The sequence below is a fragment of the Sinocyclocheilus rhinocerous genome, unplaced genomic scaffold (genome assembly GCF_001515625.1).
Source record: "Sinocyclocheilus rhinocerous isolate Xijiao unplaced genomic scaffold, SAMN03320098_v1.1 scaffold1990, whole genome shotgun sequence".
Lineage (NCBI taxonomy): Eukaryota > Metazoa > Chordata > Actinopteri > Cypriniformes > Cyprinidae > Sinocyclocheilus > Sinocyclocheilus rhinocerous.
Window position 1 is genome coordinate 110,011 of NW_015660924.1, and position 16,835 is coordinate 126,845.

General features: G+C 36.5%; 1 protein-coding gene across 1 annotated transcript in view; it reads right to left on the reverse strand.

Annotated features, from left to right (window-relative positions):
- Positions 1-16,835, reverse strand: part of gnal (guanine nucleotide binding protein (G protein), alpha activating activity polypeptide, olfactory type) — a 121,147-nt gene that overhangs the window by 13,522 nt on the left and 90,790 nt on the right. Inside the window, exons 6-10 of the mRNA XM_016535656.1 lie at positions 12,219-12,273; positions 12,067-12,140; positions 7,912-7,970; positions 7,144-7,264; positions 2,008-2,138 (exon numbers count right to left, since the gene is read on the reverse strand). Of these exons, the coding sequence (XP_016391142.1) occupies positions 2,008-2,138; positions 7,144-7,264; positions 7,912-7,970; positions 12,067-12,140; positions 12,219-12,273 (440 nt within the window). The remainder of the gene's footprint in view (positions 1-2,007; positions 2,139-7,143; positions 7,265-7,911; positions 7,971-12,066; positions 12,141-12,218; positions 12,274-16,835) is intronic.

Consider the following 16,835-nt stretch of genomic DNA (forward strand, 5'->3'; position numbering starts at 1 on the left):
GTCTCGTGGAATCTCGCAATTAGTGTTTCGGCCTGGCAAAGACGTCAATATAACGGCTTGTAAACAATGTCACGTAACGTCACATTTACCTCAGAAAAACATATTTGGTGACCATAAGCTCATTAGTCAGCTAGAAAAATAAACTGTAGAGAGGGGCATTTTGCTAAATATATGCACCATATAACATATTCATTATAAATTTTACTGTTCTTCAATAAATACATCATTTTATGACAGCCACCATTATGTTTATATTTAAAAAACAACAACAAATTGAAGTAGAAATATGATGTAATTGTAACTTTATTATTTTAAAAACTTCATTAAGTGAAATTTTAACATCAGTTAATTTTAACCTTCAATACTATAGTAATGTAGTACCAACTGACTCTCATGTATATTTTACAGCATTAGTTGAGAGATTTTTTTCCCTTGAGAAAATTTGGCATGTACTGTACCTGATATATATCCAAAATAATCTATATTGAATTGAATCGAATCGAATTGGTAATCGAATCGAATCGCAAGCTTGTGAATGAGAATCGAATCAAATCGTGAAATTTGTGTCAAGACCCAGCCCTAGTATATAAGGTGTGTGGTGTCCTGGCCATTCAGCGGGTAGTTCAAGGTTGTGTAACCATGGAGTAATCTAGAATGAGTCACTTTTAAAGCTCTTCATAATTTAGTTCCTTTCTCTTTCAGACCTTCTTCAAACATACATTCCATTGCACTTTTAAGGTCATCCTTAGTAGATTTACTGACTTTTCCAAAATGTAAATTAAGTACTACGGGTGCTGGGGCTTTTAGTTGTTCAGTGCCAAAACCTTGGAATTCATTTCCATTACATATATGCCAGTTGGATTCTATTTTCCAGTTCAAAACTCAATGGGTGCTAGAGCCGTACCCTATGCCCATGAGCAAGGCACTGAACTCCCAATTGCTCCCCAGGTACCAAATGTCTGCCCACTGCTCCGGGTGTGTGTTTGTGTTCACTACTCACTGCTTTGTATGTGCACTTGGATGGGATAAATGCAGAGAACAAATTCTGAGTATGGGTTATCATAATACACGTCACTTTTTTTTTTTTAAATGAAAGGGAAAACTCATTTGACCTATTTATGGAAATGTTTATGCAAATGTATGTTTTGGTTTTTATCCATCCTATTTATTGCATTTAAATTTTTTTTTAACTCCTGTTCTTAATCATCATTTTATGCAATTACTGATGTAACTCTGGCCTCAAATGTTTTATGAGGAGGGTTTTGCTACAGCTGTAGTCTCATTTTTATTGATAACTTTTTTTTTTACTCTTTTTATTTACACATTTGCACACCTGCTTTTAAATAAACATTATATTGGATACCAACTTTGTTTCTGTTTACATCTCCGTTGTGATTTTCCATGTGACAACACAGGTGTATTTCAAAGCCTGATTATTTTACCAAATGAGTTAAGCACAAACTGCAACTCAATGACTCTTATTTGCTAACAAAAGTTCAGACTTCATGGATTCAGTTTAGAGTTCAGAAATATCATGGATAGGTCCGACCATGAACATTAATGCCATCTATCAGGATGTGCTAACAACTACTAAGGCTAAGCTTAGGGTTTAATTTAGGATTAGAGGTTAGTTCCAGTGTTGTGTAGACAACCAGCACTGTGATTGACATAACCAATGAAATCTTTAGAACTGGCTGTGGGGAGGGTTTTGCACTTAGCTGGCTAGGGGAAAAAAAATCTCACCACTCATAAGGACTGAAACAAATGTTTAAATAAAAAGTTGCATTTTAAATCATCCTTATCTGTCAGTTTGACTGAATAAGCTGTATTTTTTCCTTTTATGCTCTATTTCTATCTGTCAGGAAAATGACAAAAGTCTTGAAATTTTAATGTGTTGATATCACAAGAAAATGTCTGATTTAGTGAACATATATCATAAATAATTCACTGGAATGCACTAAGAATCTCTTGTTTATAAGTATATTATGATCATATACAGGTCATTACCTTCAGGAGGAAGAGTGTAGCGAGCATACTCTGGGAAATAATCTTCAAGTTTGGATTTTCCTGCCAGGATCTTTTCTGCCAGCATGTCCTGTTTGTTCAGAAATAAGATCACTGAGATGGTCCTTAAAAACCTGTTTGAAAACACAAAGTGAGACATGTCTTTTTATTTCTATATCTGCTGATATTTTTATTTAGAGATGTTCAGCTGCAGCTTTGAGCCATTCTTGAGATGGCACTTTAATATTTAAAGGTGCCACCTGTCTCTTCTATTTGACTTAAAAATAAAATGTATGTAATATTTAGGCATGGGTGCAATGACTAAAAATATCACATATATGAAATTGTGTATCATGATAAGTGTATATGACCATATAGGCATAGGCGGAGTTTGGACCAGATCCAATCGATTTTGCCAGAGCTATAAATAAAACAAATATTTTCACATTTTCTCATTTTATTTGTATTATCTTATTATTTTAATGAGTAAGATAAGGCTAAATTATGTAAGGGATAATGCACGGCTAGCTGTGCATTAAATGATTTTAATGCACCATGTGGAGGCCAAGAACCACCCGACACGAAGCGGTTGCATCTGCAAAGTGCATTCAAATTGTTTAATGGACAGCTAGCCGTGCATTATCCCGCTTATACCATGGTCATTTGCCAGCATCGACAATTTAAAGGCTGTTTATGATGTTTGCAGTGCAATATTTAACTTTAAAATTATGGTTATTTTCGTCAGTTACTTCTCGTTAGATCAAACATTTTGCCCACTTCAAATCAGATACAGAGATGAAATAGTGCGGTAAGACCACATTTTTTTGAATGAATTATAGCATTTATTTAAATGAATTATCGATCGATCGAGAGAGAGATGACAGTTGTGTGTGTCTGTGCGTCTCTCTCTACAAACAATGAAGCGGTTTAGTTACTTCAAAAACAGTGATTTTACCCCCTCCTGGCTGAGAAATATAATGTAGCGTTCTAGTATCTAGGGTATTTTATTAATGAAAGTAGCAGGGCAGAGCTGACAATAAGTTTTTGTGTGTGCGCAGCGTGATCTGCGATCTCCGACCTCTCTCCCTTCTCACTGTGTTTATGTGCGAGTGGTGTGTGTGTGTGTGCATTAATATAGAACGGTGATTAAACTGACTTGGAACTACCTGTGCATTAAACGGTTTAAATGCATACCTGCCAGCCAATCAGAATCGAGTATTCAGACAGACCATGGTATCATTTAAAATTAATGTTTTTATACTCTCGCAACTCGCGAATCTCAAAGTATTGCGTGAGTGGACTCTCTTCCCGTTCTGTTCCCGCTTTAGTCTGCAGAGATATGCTAAATAAACAAAATGGATATTTGTCGTTTTTTTTAATAAACCCACAGCTAAAAGAGTGAAGGTCTCTAACTCTGACACTTCCCATATTTATTCTACTGCCGCTAATACTGACACAGCAAAAGAGGCGGATTCTTCTAGGTATAAGAAGATCTAAGTTTTTATTCCACTCTTTGTATAGCCTACCAGTCATTGTTAATTTTAAATGTATTTTAAATGAAGAAGAAATTATATAGGCTATAAATAATTGAAATGTAGAAAATATGGTATATGGGCCATTCTACAGAATTGGTCCAAAGTCTAGAGTTAAAATCGTCTTGAAAAAAATGTGTATTTTTCCCAAAAATTTGTATGTATGCAAATTGTATAATATCCAAGGTAGACATTTCTAGTAATTGCACAGTTAATTCTCATATTGTATTTTCAGAAAGTTTTGGAATATTTGTCCTCTCCCCAAATTTGTCACTACCGAAACACGGTAATAATAATTTAATTAGAAAGGTTATATTGACCTATTAAGATTTTGCTTGCATCTACATTGTAAATATATTTTTTGCTATTTTATAATTTTTTTTCAGAGGTAAATCAATAACATTTACATTTTTAACAATATTTCAAGTGTAATTTAGGAGATTTGTTGTATTTTGAATCCAATTTTTCTTTGTAAAAGGCAAAAAGTTGATCATACGGATTTCAAAGTAAAGGATTCATTAGTTTGAATATACATTGAACCAAAAACATAACATCTTAGTTAAAGGGGTCATATGATGCGATTTCATTTTTTCCTTTCTCTTTGGAGTGTTACAAGCTCTTGGTGCATAAAGAAGATCTGTAAAGTTGTAAAGACTAAAGTCTCAAATCCAAAGAGATATTCTTTATAAAAGTTAAGAGTTAGCCACACCTACCTAAAACGGCTCGTTCGAACACGCCCCCACATATCTACCACACTATGTGGGAAGATTTGCATATTTGCATAACTGTACAAAAAAAAAAAAGATTTCCCCCAAATATGAGGATTATGTGTTCCCTTTTGTCACTACCGAAACAATGATGATATGTTTCAGTCGTTGTTTCAGTTTCGGTAGTGACAATTTTATGGGATGACACCCAAAAAAAACAAAGATGTCACTACCGAAACTCCACCAAATGTTTCGGTAGTGACAGTTTCTGTCTGTCTATATATATATATAAATAAATAAATAAATATATAAATAAAGGTGCCCCCCCAGGCAAAAATGTGAAACTCCGCCTATGCATATAGGTATTTTTGCTATATTTTTTTCTATATGTGGTACTTACAAATTTATTTTGGAAATACGAGGACTGTCCATTTAACATGTTAATTTGGTGCAGTTTAATTATGGTAAAAATAACTTGTTAAAATTCTTTAAGCATTTAACGTACCCGGCCTAGACCTGTACACCAACTTATATTGCATGCAGTTGCTTAGTGATGAACACAATGCATGACGATGACTGCGTGATGCAGCCTATTAGAACGCAGTTACATGCCCCTTGAGTTCAAGATATGAGGGCAAATAATGCCTCTGTATGGGTTTTTTGTCCTACGCATACATCTTATGTATAATATCTGCATGATTGCAAATGTGCTATTCATTTTACACAACAGTTCAATAAACAAGAAGTTAATATGGGGTTAAAACCGAAAAACAGGTATCACCACTTGTTGGAGAAAGTGTTTACAGCGGTATAAACTGATGGTGATATCTATGGACTTTTAAAGTAACCTAGCTAGTTGTTTTTATTGTTAGTGTTTTATTCAATTTTAATATTAGAGTGTTAATGAAAAGAAGAAAAATAAGATATCAAGATATCTATCTGCATATGTACAACGGCGTTTTAGTGCCACGTTAAAAAAAAAAAAACCTCTACGATTACGAGATTAAAGTCGTAATATTTTGATAATAAAGTCAAAATTACAAGAATAAAATCGTAGCAATACGAGAATAAAGTTGAAATATTTTGACAATAAATGTAGTATAATTTAATGAAAGAATGTCTCATTAACGAAAAGATGATTGATTCACATGCCGCTTAAACTGCGATCGGTCACGCCACATTAAAGAGCGTGAAAAACACATTATTGTAAGACATATTGTTTGTATTTCGCTATTTAATGGACAGTTTAAATTTGAAACAATTTGAAAGCTGAGAATTTGTTTTATATTAAAAGTTCCAAAAGCACAAAGCTTATTGCTATTATTGGGTGGCTGGCGTAATACAAATGAATGCATTTGAAGACGTGAAATATTATTTCCAAGCTGTCCCTGTGACACATGGTATGATTTCAGATAATAATCCCACATATAATCAAATCAGTTGCCAGACCACCGGAATTTCTCCCGGTGCTCCCGATCTTGGCAATTTGCATGCGTAATATAGACTATAGGTCTCAAAATATTATAACTTTAATCTCGTAATTGCTATGACTCAATTCTCGTACTCTCAAATTATTTCGACTTTATTCTCGTAATTTCGACTTTATTCTTAAAATATTTTCACTATTCTCGTAATTTTGACTTTATTCTCAGAATATTTCAACTTTATTCTCAAAATATTTCGACTTTATTCATGTAATTTTGACTTTTTCTCAAAATATTATGAGTTTAATCTCGTAATCTTAAATTTTTTATTTCTATTTTTTAACGTGGCTCTAAAACACTGTCGTACATATGGGATGGACATCAGTTATAATTATCTTTGGTATGCCCTTTGAAGGCTTCTTGAGTAAAACAGATCCTTATTTAATGAAGCATATACAGAAGACCTGAACCGGAAGAGACACAACCTGTTTTACAGAATGAGGAATTTTGTTGTGCATAACCCCCGTTGTGTTACATTTTAGACATAATAACAGTATTGTCTCTTTTTGCTCAATTTTGCCAACAAAAATAGTTCAAAACAAATCCACAGTAGAACTGCATATCTGAGCAACAAACAGCGGTGTTTCAAGAATGAATCCATGATTTTGAATGAACTGAGTGAGCCAATGATTCAGTGACCCACTCATTAAGACAATCAGCTGAACAAATGACTGAATGATTTACTTAAGACTATTATATTATTAAGACTTGCTGACACCTACTGGTGTTTTTAGCTTCATATTTATAATATCATTTTATCATTATTTAAAAAAAAAAAAAAAATTCACAATTTTTATATTCAATTTTTGAAACCCATTAATTTATAGCATTATATTCATAGCATTATGTATGCAATTCGGATTAAAGTCTGAATGCATTCATGTTAATGCTGAACAGTTTGTGTACATAAACCTAAATGCTACTTCAGATGCAGCTTCTGAAAACAATGTTATGGCCACATTGTAGCCTTTAAAGTTTATGTGTAATAAATTATATGTTCAATAAAAACATTTTTTTTTTTCTAAAGCTACATTTTTTTAATGTCTATACACTGCTTTTCTCATTTAACACAATAATTATCTTCTGGGGGTAATTTCTCAGCCCAAATTATTGTGTGATTAATTTGCGATGAATTAAGATTAATCGTAATCGTAATTAATTCGATTAAAAATTTTACTCCCTCGACAGCCCTAATATACATATGCAAAAAAGTGCTCTAAAATCATAGTAATAGTAAGTAATTTTGCCATAAAAATCATTGAAAACATCCAACACATTGCCCAGCCCTATCACCAAACTCTAATAACAATAATTGTCCGTTATACTGTTACAAACGCATAGAAGTATTTTAGGGTAACTTTTGTAGCACTTGGGATGGGAACTGAGAAATCCCAAGAAACAGCATAACTGTGTAACCTGTTAGTCCAGATGCTGCGGAACAGATCAAGAGACTCGCGCAGCCGGTTAGTGCTGTTGTCTTCCCTTATGACCATGTTATAACTGCTACTGGCTGCCACAAAGATGATGGCGGTCACATCTGTGATTATAAACAGGAAGAGATATATTATCACCAAACACACACTTTTATAGTGTAGGTGATAGTTCACCCAAAAAATTAAATTGTCATCATTTGCTTACCCTCATGTCATTCCAAACATTTATTTATTTTATTTACATTTGAAGAATGAATGACATACATACACACAAGGTAAGCACGGAAACACACTAGAACAAACCTCACTGGTTTTTGTGCTTCACACATGCAAAACATGTGCACTCAAGGCAAAACAACGGTGGGGACACTGGGCAAGTAATGTAATTGGTGTATGGCCGAACACTGTGTAATATCGATAACACTGACTACCACAGCAAGACTAGCACGCACAAGTTTCTGCATTTACCATATGTAATCTGTTCATAATATAAAGAAACTTAAATTCTTCACAAGACTAAAGATTAAACTGCTCGATTCATATGGATTTGTGTTATGAAGGTTTAAGTTGTGTGTGTTTTTGTGTGTGTGTGTGTGTGTTTTGAGGGTGAGTAAATGATGACACAATGTTAATTTTGGGTGAACTAACCCTTTAACTTAAATACCATTAGTTACTTTCAGATATATCAACAACAAAACAGTTTTTGTGAATTTGTTTACTGAAAAAAAAAAATGCAAATCTGCAAGCTCACCATTAAAGCACTGAATCCATTTCCTTCTTTCATCTCTCTGACCACCCACATCAAACATACTGACACACAGGGAGAAAGAAATAAGAAATGTTTCTGTATAACAACTTAACAAATAAGTATTTATATAAATGTAGTAATTGAATCCAGATATGAATCATTAGATCAATTATAGATATATAGTGGGGACTAAATGTCTGAGAATACTAGTGTAAATGCTTTTATCCTTTTTTTTTTCTTGCCACTGTCACCTTTGTCTTGCTTAGTTGGGGACACCTAATTTTTGGCAATACTGTCGACTTGATTCCACAGACACTATCTGAAGAGAACTGAATTGAGCTGGACGATGACATCACCGAATCAATGATGAACTGACTTTAACGGAAAAATTTACTGTTTACTATTGTCTTCTTTTTAGAGCTGCTCTACAGCAGAACTGAATTTTGTTCACTCACCCCACCTACTATCCCTGCAGGTACCGAAACTCGAACCCACGACCTTTGGGTTACAAGTCCGACTCTAACCATTGCCCCACCATGAATCGTCATTAACAAAATATTCATTATAAAATATAAAATATTATTTAACTGAAAATCTTTACTTGTATATACACTGTAATTTGTTAAGAATTAAATGACAAAATCATCAACCCATTAAGGCCTGGATTCAAAAACACACAGAAAATCAAAGTTCAAAAATAAATAAATAACAAAAAAACAAAAAAATTACAGGATGATCTAACTTGCATGAATTTCATCACAGCAACTCATAATGTAAATCAGTAGATTGTATGGCCCCCACATGCTACTTGCCGGCTTCGGATGCTCCAATAATGTCCCAGAGGTTCTCAATTGGATTCAGGTTTGAGGGAATGTGAGGGCCAGTCAATGGCATCAATACCTTCGTTATCCACTGCCTACAAACTCCGGCCACATGAGGGCAGGCACTGTCATGCACCAGGAGAAACCCAGAGCCCACTGCACCATCGTAAGGTCTGATAATGTCTTTGAGGACTTCATCCTGTTACCTAACAGCAGTAATGGTACTTTTGGCTAGCACAAGGAGGTCTGTGTGACCCTACAAGGGTATTTTTCCCCAGATCATCAGTGACCTACCGCCAAACCGGTCACGCTGGATGATGTTGCAGGCAGCATTACATTCTCCACGGCATCTCTAGAATCTTTCACTTCTGTCACATGTGCTCAATGTGAACCTGCTCTCATCCATGAAGAGAACTGGGCACCAGAGGTGGGCTTGCCAATTCTGACATTCTCTGGTAAATGCCAATCCAGTGGCATGGTGCTGGGCTGTGAGCACAGGTCCCACTAGAGGATGTCGGGCTCTCATGCCACCCTTATTGAGTCTGTTTCTGATAGTTTCTTCAGAAACATGCACACCAGTAGCCTGCTGGAGGTCATTTTGTAGGGCTCTGCATTGCTCCTCCTGTTCCTCAAGATACTGGTCCTGTTTGCTGGGTTGTTACCCTTCAAAGGCTTTGCCCAACTCCCCTTGTGTAACGGCCCATCTCCTGGTATCTCCTCCATGCTCTTGAAACTGTGCTTTGAGACACACCAAACCTCCTTGCGACGGCACATTTGGATGCGCCATCCTGGAGGAGCTGGTCTACCTGTGTAAACTGATTTGGTTGCAGGTACTGCCTCATTCTACAAGGAGTGACAAGGATCATAACAAAACACAAAACTAGAGACAAATAAGTCAAAAAGGATAAAGAGAGAGCAACTGTCTGTGGCAACCACCTGCAAAACCACTCCCTTTTTGGGGGTTGTCTTGCTGTTGCTTCTCCAATGCTGTTGTCACTTTCATTTGCACCAAAGCAGGTTAAACAGATTCACAATCACTTATGCTTCATAATTTGACAGACTGATATCACTGAAGTTTAACTGACTTAGTGTTATACTGTGATGACAGTGTTCCTTTAATTTTTTTGAGCAATGTATATGAAGCAATGTTTTATTTAGTTTTGTTAATTTTATTATTATTTATGTAAAACAACCATTTACAAAGTACCGACTTACTGCTTTCAAAGAATCCCTTGTGTATTTGTGTTTGTGCTCTGACAAATTTGTCAGAGGTTTCCATTTACAACAAGCTTCTGATGAGTTAAAAGGATGCCTTTTTGCCTTCAGATAAAACAACACTACACTCTTAAAAATAAAGGTGCTTCAAAAGGTTCTTCACAGCGATGCCATAGAAGAACCTTTTTGTCTAAATGGTTCCATAAAGAACCTTTAACATCTGAAGAACCTTTCTGTTTGACAAAAGGTTCTTTGTGGTGAAAAAAGGTTCTTCAGATTACAAAAAGGTAAGAAAGAGATGGTTCTTTAAAGAACCTTTGTTTTTGAATGGTTCTTTGTGGAACCAAAAATGGTTCTTCTATGGCATCGCTGTGAAGAACCTTTTGAAGCACCTTTATTTTTAAGAGTGTACTTGTGGAGAAGTGGGGTAACATTAACATACAGTAACCCCCACTCAGGAACTTTTAGTAGTTGTTAGTTACTCTTATCTATCCTTTTGTTAATAAAACTACTTTTATTATAATTGTGTCTTCTTTGTGTTGATAAAACAGTAAGAGGCTCTACAAGTTAACAATATCTCTAAAATCCTTCAGATTGGTCAAACTACAACTTCCTACAATTTATGTACTGTAATTCTTATTTATTCAACAATCTTTCATGACTGTTCTTTACTGTCAAGGTGAAATTCCTGGCTGGTGCCCCGTAAAATAGTGTGACCAAAACTAAATATTAATATTAATATTTAAGCCCAAAGCCATAACATTTGTGGTGCTACTTAGATCTAAAATCTCGACATTTAGTGGTGCCCCGTGTGAGGCTATCTTACACTGAAATCACTACAACATTGTAGCCAATCTTAGAGATATAGCAGCTTTTTTTTATTTTAATGGGACTTTCGCAAGAGTGCAGAACCCACTGATTCAATTGAATTTTTGATTCAACAGAATATTTTAAATAAAACAAAATAAAATGGCACAGATAAAATAAAGCTGCTTGGAAATTGTCTTTTAACCTTTACCATTCTTCACATGCTTTCTGATTTCCTCAAACAACTCTCTCCTTTGCTTTCTCTGGTCCATATGTACAGTGTGGTGCACACAATGATAGCAATCAGGATAGTGACTACATTTCTCCTTTTAAATATGCCGAATGACAGATTAAAACATTGAAGTCATGTGTGATACTAATTAAGTAAAGCAGTTTGTTAAAACATTCCTATAATCCAATCTTTTCTAGGGGAACCAAAAAAAAAAAAAAATCTGTTCTGACCATTTTTGAATATATCTGTAGAATAAGCAATAATTTATCTATTTTCATGCTTTCTTTGCATTGCTCTATGACATACCAAAGGAATGCAGATATATGTGAGACAATTGCTTTTCATTTCATTAGTTTCCAGGAGGAATGAAGCATTTTTAATGAACTGTAAGCGTACCAACAAATGGGTCCATATCAATTCTGAAGCCTAACTGAGCAATGCACTACATCTTTCAAAAAAATCGCTGTGTTATAGAATGTATTTTTCGAAGAGGTCATTACTAAGATATTAAACGTGGATTGTGTTATATTAATTACATTATATTAATTGCAATTGTTTTTTGCCTTTAAAAAGAAGAGAGGTTTGCTACAACTGACAAAACTGATACAACTGATCAAAATACAACACAATAAGCACAGCTGCAAGCAGAATTTGAACATAAAGTCGTTCATTAAATACACAATTTATCATTACAATTTATATTACTCGCATAACAATGTCATTGCATTGTTGAACTATGGGTAATATGGGTTTGAAAATGTCTGTATTTGATATGTGCCCCTTTTGCTTTAATGACTGCAGAATTCAAGCAGACATGAACAAAACCTGATGATCCATGTTTTTTTAGCATGGTTTAAGAAAAATATACCGTTTTGCACTGTAAGAAGTTTACATGGTTAATGCCAAACAATTGGTTAGGAATGTGCAGATTCGTACATATATTCATTTTATGTCCTGGCTTTAATTTTTTTAATGTAAAACTTTATTACTGGGATTAAAATAAAATAAAATAAATTTGGAGCCTACAGTAGATTAAAATGCTTTACTTCTACGTAAATATATTATATAAAAAAGCTGACTTACTGAAAGTTGACTTTGTCTACTTGAAATCGAGTTTCAAAAATCCCTGAAGTCAAAACACGGCACCTCAGCAAATCCTGGAAGAAATTGACAAACTCTCAATTTAATGATGCTGATCATTAATAATAATAAATCTAGTGTGACAGCGCCCTCACCTGGTCTGTTGGTGTATAGTCACCCTGTCGTACAGACTCAATTCTGTCCAGGAAGCTGAAAAAAAGTTCAGAGACAAATTAAAATACACTATGATTACAATAATACTATAATATAATAAGATTAACTAAATCAATTGTATGATAAATGTTTATTACATCTGACATTCAAAGCAAATTTAGTGTGATTTGTGTTTCTCATGAAATTAATTTTATGTAATTTTTTATTGGTTTTACATTATGCATTGCTCTGATTGACTTGAACAGACTTGTGTGTGTGTGGGAAGCGGGTTAAATATGTATTTGATTAAGTGTAAATGTGTGTGGATGAGTAGGTGGGTGAGACATAGACATACACCAGACAATTAAAGTGACAATCTAAAACCTTCTGCACCGTTTACCAACTATGGTTTGTGTCAGTGTTGGCCTCCAGGTGGAGCTCTAGCACAGATCACTTTGGCCCTGTTTCCTTGCCTCCAAACTTGGACTGGACAACAACATTTTACATATATTTTGCAACTGTAAAGGTTATGCGGTGAGTACTGCAAGCTTATTAGATACTGCATACCTCCACATATGACACATTTTTTTGTTTTTGTTTTTGAAATGTTTGTCATGCTGTTTGGGGTCAATGAAGCCTTTTGGTCTGATGTTTTATACAGTCATTTTGGGCTGAACGATACATTTGTAAAGCATATTGTCAGTGTCATCACGAGTGTAGAGTAAGGAGAGATGACTGTTCACTATATAGTTGACCTATAGTTGACCTGGTTGACTATAGCAGCACAGTGAAGTTAGGATGACCTTTAATAAAAGGGTGGCCCCTTTATGCTGAAGGGGAAGTATCAATCAATATTTCCACCTTCTGAATGGCCGCTACAAATGGAGAGGCCTACATGCAAAATGATGCGCAAAATACACACAGATAAAAACAATGTTATATACCACAGGATATATTAGGAACATTTAAAATTGTGGTTTCTAGGCCTGGAAAAGTCAGCTGGACAAAAGATTTAATGGACATACATTCACTAGCCACTTTATTAGTTACACCTTGCTAGTGTCGGGCTGGACCCCCCCCCTTTGACTTCAGAACTGAATTAATTTCTCTTGACATATATTCCTTGGAAACAATCCTCAGAGATTTTGGTCCATATTAAAAGGGATAGTTCACCCAAAAATTTTAATTACCCCATGATTTACTCACCCTCAAGGCATCCTAGGTGTATATGACTTTCTTCTTTCAGACGAATCCAATCGGAGTTACATAAAAAAATGTCCTGGCTCCTTCAAGCTTTATAATGACAGTGAATGGGTGTTATTAGTTCAATAATCCAAGAGAAGTTCAATAAAGTGCAACCATCTATGATAAAAAGTGCCCACACGGCTCCGGGGGGTTAATAAAGGCCTCCTGAAGAGAATCGATGCGTTTTTGTAAGAAAAATATCCATATTTAAAACTTTACGAGCCGTAATTCCTAGCTTCCGCTAACTGACGTACGCGTGTACACGAGAGAGTCACGTTCCAGCGGATGACGTAAGACATAGGACATAGGCGTAGCGTAAGCTCTGGTGAGAATATGCTATTCTTGCGAGAACCAAAGTTTATTTACAGGAGCAAAGGAAGCAAAGTTTCCTTTGTTTAGCAAAGGAAAACCAGTCACCTCTTGGCTTATATCGAACTCTTCCAACATTTTTCTTTACAAATCCTCCTTTTGTACTTCTAATTCGTGACCAGTGTTTGCTCTCTCTGCGCTTCCGCGTTCGTCACTTCTCACCAGAGCTTACTCTATGCCTACGTCATCCACTGGAACTGCGTTCTATTGTGAATGTGCGTATGACAGTTAGTGGAAGCTAAAGATTACAGCTTATAAAGTTTTAAATATGGATATTTTTATTACAAAAACACATCGATACACTTCAGGAGGCCTTTATTAACCCCTCAGAGCAGTGCGGCCACTTTTTATGATGGATGGAGGCACTTTATTGGACTTCTTTTGGACTATTGAACAATAACACCCATTCACTGCCATTATAAAGCTTGGAAGAGCCAGGACATTTTTTTATATAATTCCGATTGGATTCGTCTGAAAGAAGAAAGTCATATACACCTAGGATGGCTTGAGGGAGTAAATCATGAAGTAATTTTCATTTTTGGGTGAACTATCCCATTAACATGATAGTATCATACAGTTGCTCCCAAAGGTGCTCTATTGAATTGAGATCTGGTGACTAGAAATGCGCAGATCAGCTCAAACGTCACCCGAATCCACTGCTTCTAATAATTTATCCACCATCAACCCACCCGCAGCTATATTTTTCTCTGATTTAGATATCCGCCCCTACCCGCACCCGATTGTCACATTACAATTATTCTAATTCTTAGTTTTGCATGATGATATGATGAATGGATGGTTCATTTTTAACAGAAGATTCAGTGACTTTAGAGCTGGTCTGCACATCACTGCACACGTCTGCGCTGCATTACGGCTCCGACACAGCCACCGGAGCTGATTGCGGCCACTCTAGTCAATGCTTGTATTTATACCAGCCAAGGCATCCCAGAAGTGGCTCTCCATGCTGCTTCACTAAAGATAGGTGCAGTAGGGCTGCATTGAGATTGGGATCCCGCGGGTCTCATGGGACCCAACGCAAATCTCGTGGGAGTGGGCGGTTTTACTTTTACTGCGGGTGGGAATGGGTGGTCAAAAAAATGTAGCGCGGGTCCCGCCATCCCGCAGTCTTGGCACATACCAAGAATGATGGAGTTACATAGGCTAAACAGGTGTTTACACAGTGTTTGGTCGTACACTGATTACATTACTTTCCCAACGCGGAAAAACGTACGCTACGATAAACTGAAAGTGTCTGCTCTGCTCAATACAGCCAGGGTTGCCAGGTCTGCATCTCAAAACTAGCCCATGACAGTCAAAAACATCCCAAAATAACGCAATGGCCAAATCCCAAATATCAAAATATGTCATTTCCATACCTAAAATACATATTTTACGGTCACTGTTATATACATTGATCATAAACAGAGTTCAAAGGCTTCCTACCAGTGGCCCTTTCACAAAACTTAACATTTAGCTAAGATTTATCATACGTAGAATGCAAAATGTTTCAATATAAGCATTTTTAGTCAACTGTAATTTATGCAATATTTCAAACCTTTAACCCAAAGTTTTTTTTTTCAAGTGGGGAAATCAACCCACGTAAACAGTTTAAAAGTAGCCCAATTCTTTGAAGAAAAAAAACAAACAAAAAAAAACATGTACTTGACAACCCTGCATCCAACACGAGCTGCAGGAGTCAGATTTGACTGATCACGGGTGGAGAGTAAGGAGAGATGACTGACAAGACCATGCTGGAGGATTTGCTGCTCAACAGATCCTGATCTCATTGACAAATATCTGATCTTGTAAGATGTGCCCCCTTTACACAGAGTGCACGTGATCGTTGAAATTGAAAGTGAACAGCGAGCGCTTATCGAAAAACTATTTCAATTATATCAAAACATTAAACAGGTTCTCCCCACTCAGTGATGCACCTACTGAGAAACCTGTTGAAAGAGCCCTAGTTATTGGTGATTCTATTGTACGGAACGTGAAAATAGAGACACCAGCCACCATAGTCCAATGTTTACCGGGAGCCAGAGCGCCTGACATCTTGGCAAATTTAAAAGTGCTGGCTAATGCTAAAAGTAAATTCAGTAAGATTGTTATCAACGCCGGCGCTAATGATGTCCGACTTCGCCAGTCGGAGATCACTAAAAATAACATTACAGAGGTGTGTGAACTTGCAAGTACGATGTCAGACACTGTAATATGCTCTGGTCCCCTTCCTGCTTACCGTGGTGATGAGATACACAGCAGACTGTCGTCACTCAATGGCTGGATGTCTAAGTGGTGCCCGCAGAATAACATAGGTTTCATAGACAATTGGACGAGTTTTTGGGGCAGACCTGACCTGTTCTTCATCCCTCCAGGGGTGGTGACGCTCTTCTCTCTAGAAATATGGCATAGTTTTAGAGTTTGTACTTGACTAACTGGGGCCCAGGTCAGGAAGCAGATAGACTGGCTAAACCGACCATCTGCTAGCCGACTCATGTCACAGAAGTCAGTTAATTCTTTATTTTATAGCCGGAACCGCTCCATCTTTCAGTATCAAACGATGAGCAAATCCAGCGTCGAACTGGGCCTTGTTTATAAAACGTTCGTCAACAAACACACTTGTGAAACTCCGTTGCTGCCTCGGAAAAACAAACTGTATCCACTGTTTACATAACGCTGGGTTCTTTAGGAAGCTGAACAAAGTTATCTTTCCCTTACAACCAAAAACACACTTCTTTGGAGACATTCTTCCCGAGCAAGTCCCGTGCAGCGCTGCCGCTGGATGAAGCGCGTTGATGGGCGCGATCTAGCTCTCGTTCTGGTCGATGCGTGCGCGGGCGCATTCTTCCGGGAGAAATGCCCATATAAGGAGTTCCACCCTCGTCTACGTCATGAAGAGCCACGATCGAAAAAAATTCTCCGACTGCAGAACACAAGATCCAGGGGGCAAGGTTGGATCCAGATCCAACTCCTCCCACCTTACATATACCTAAACCTACCCGTCTCCA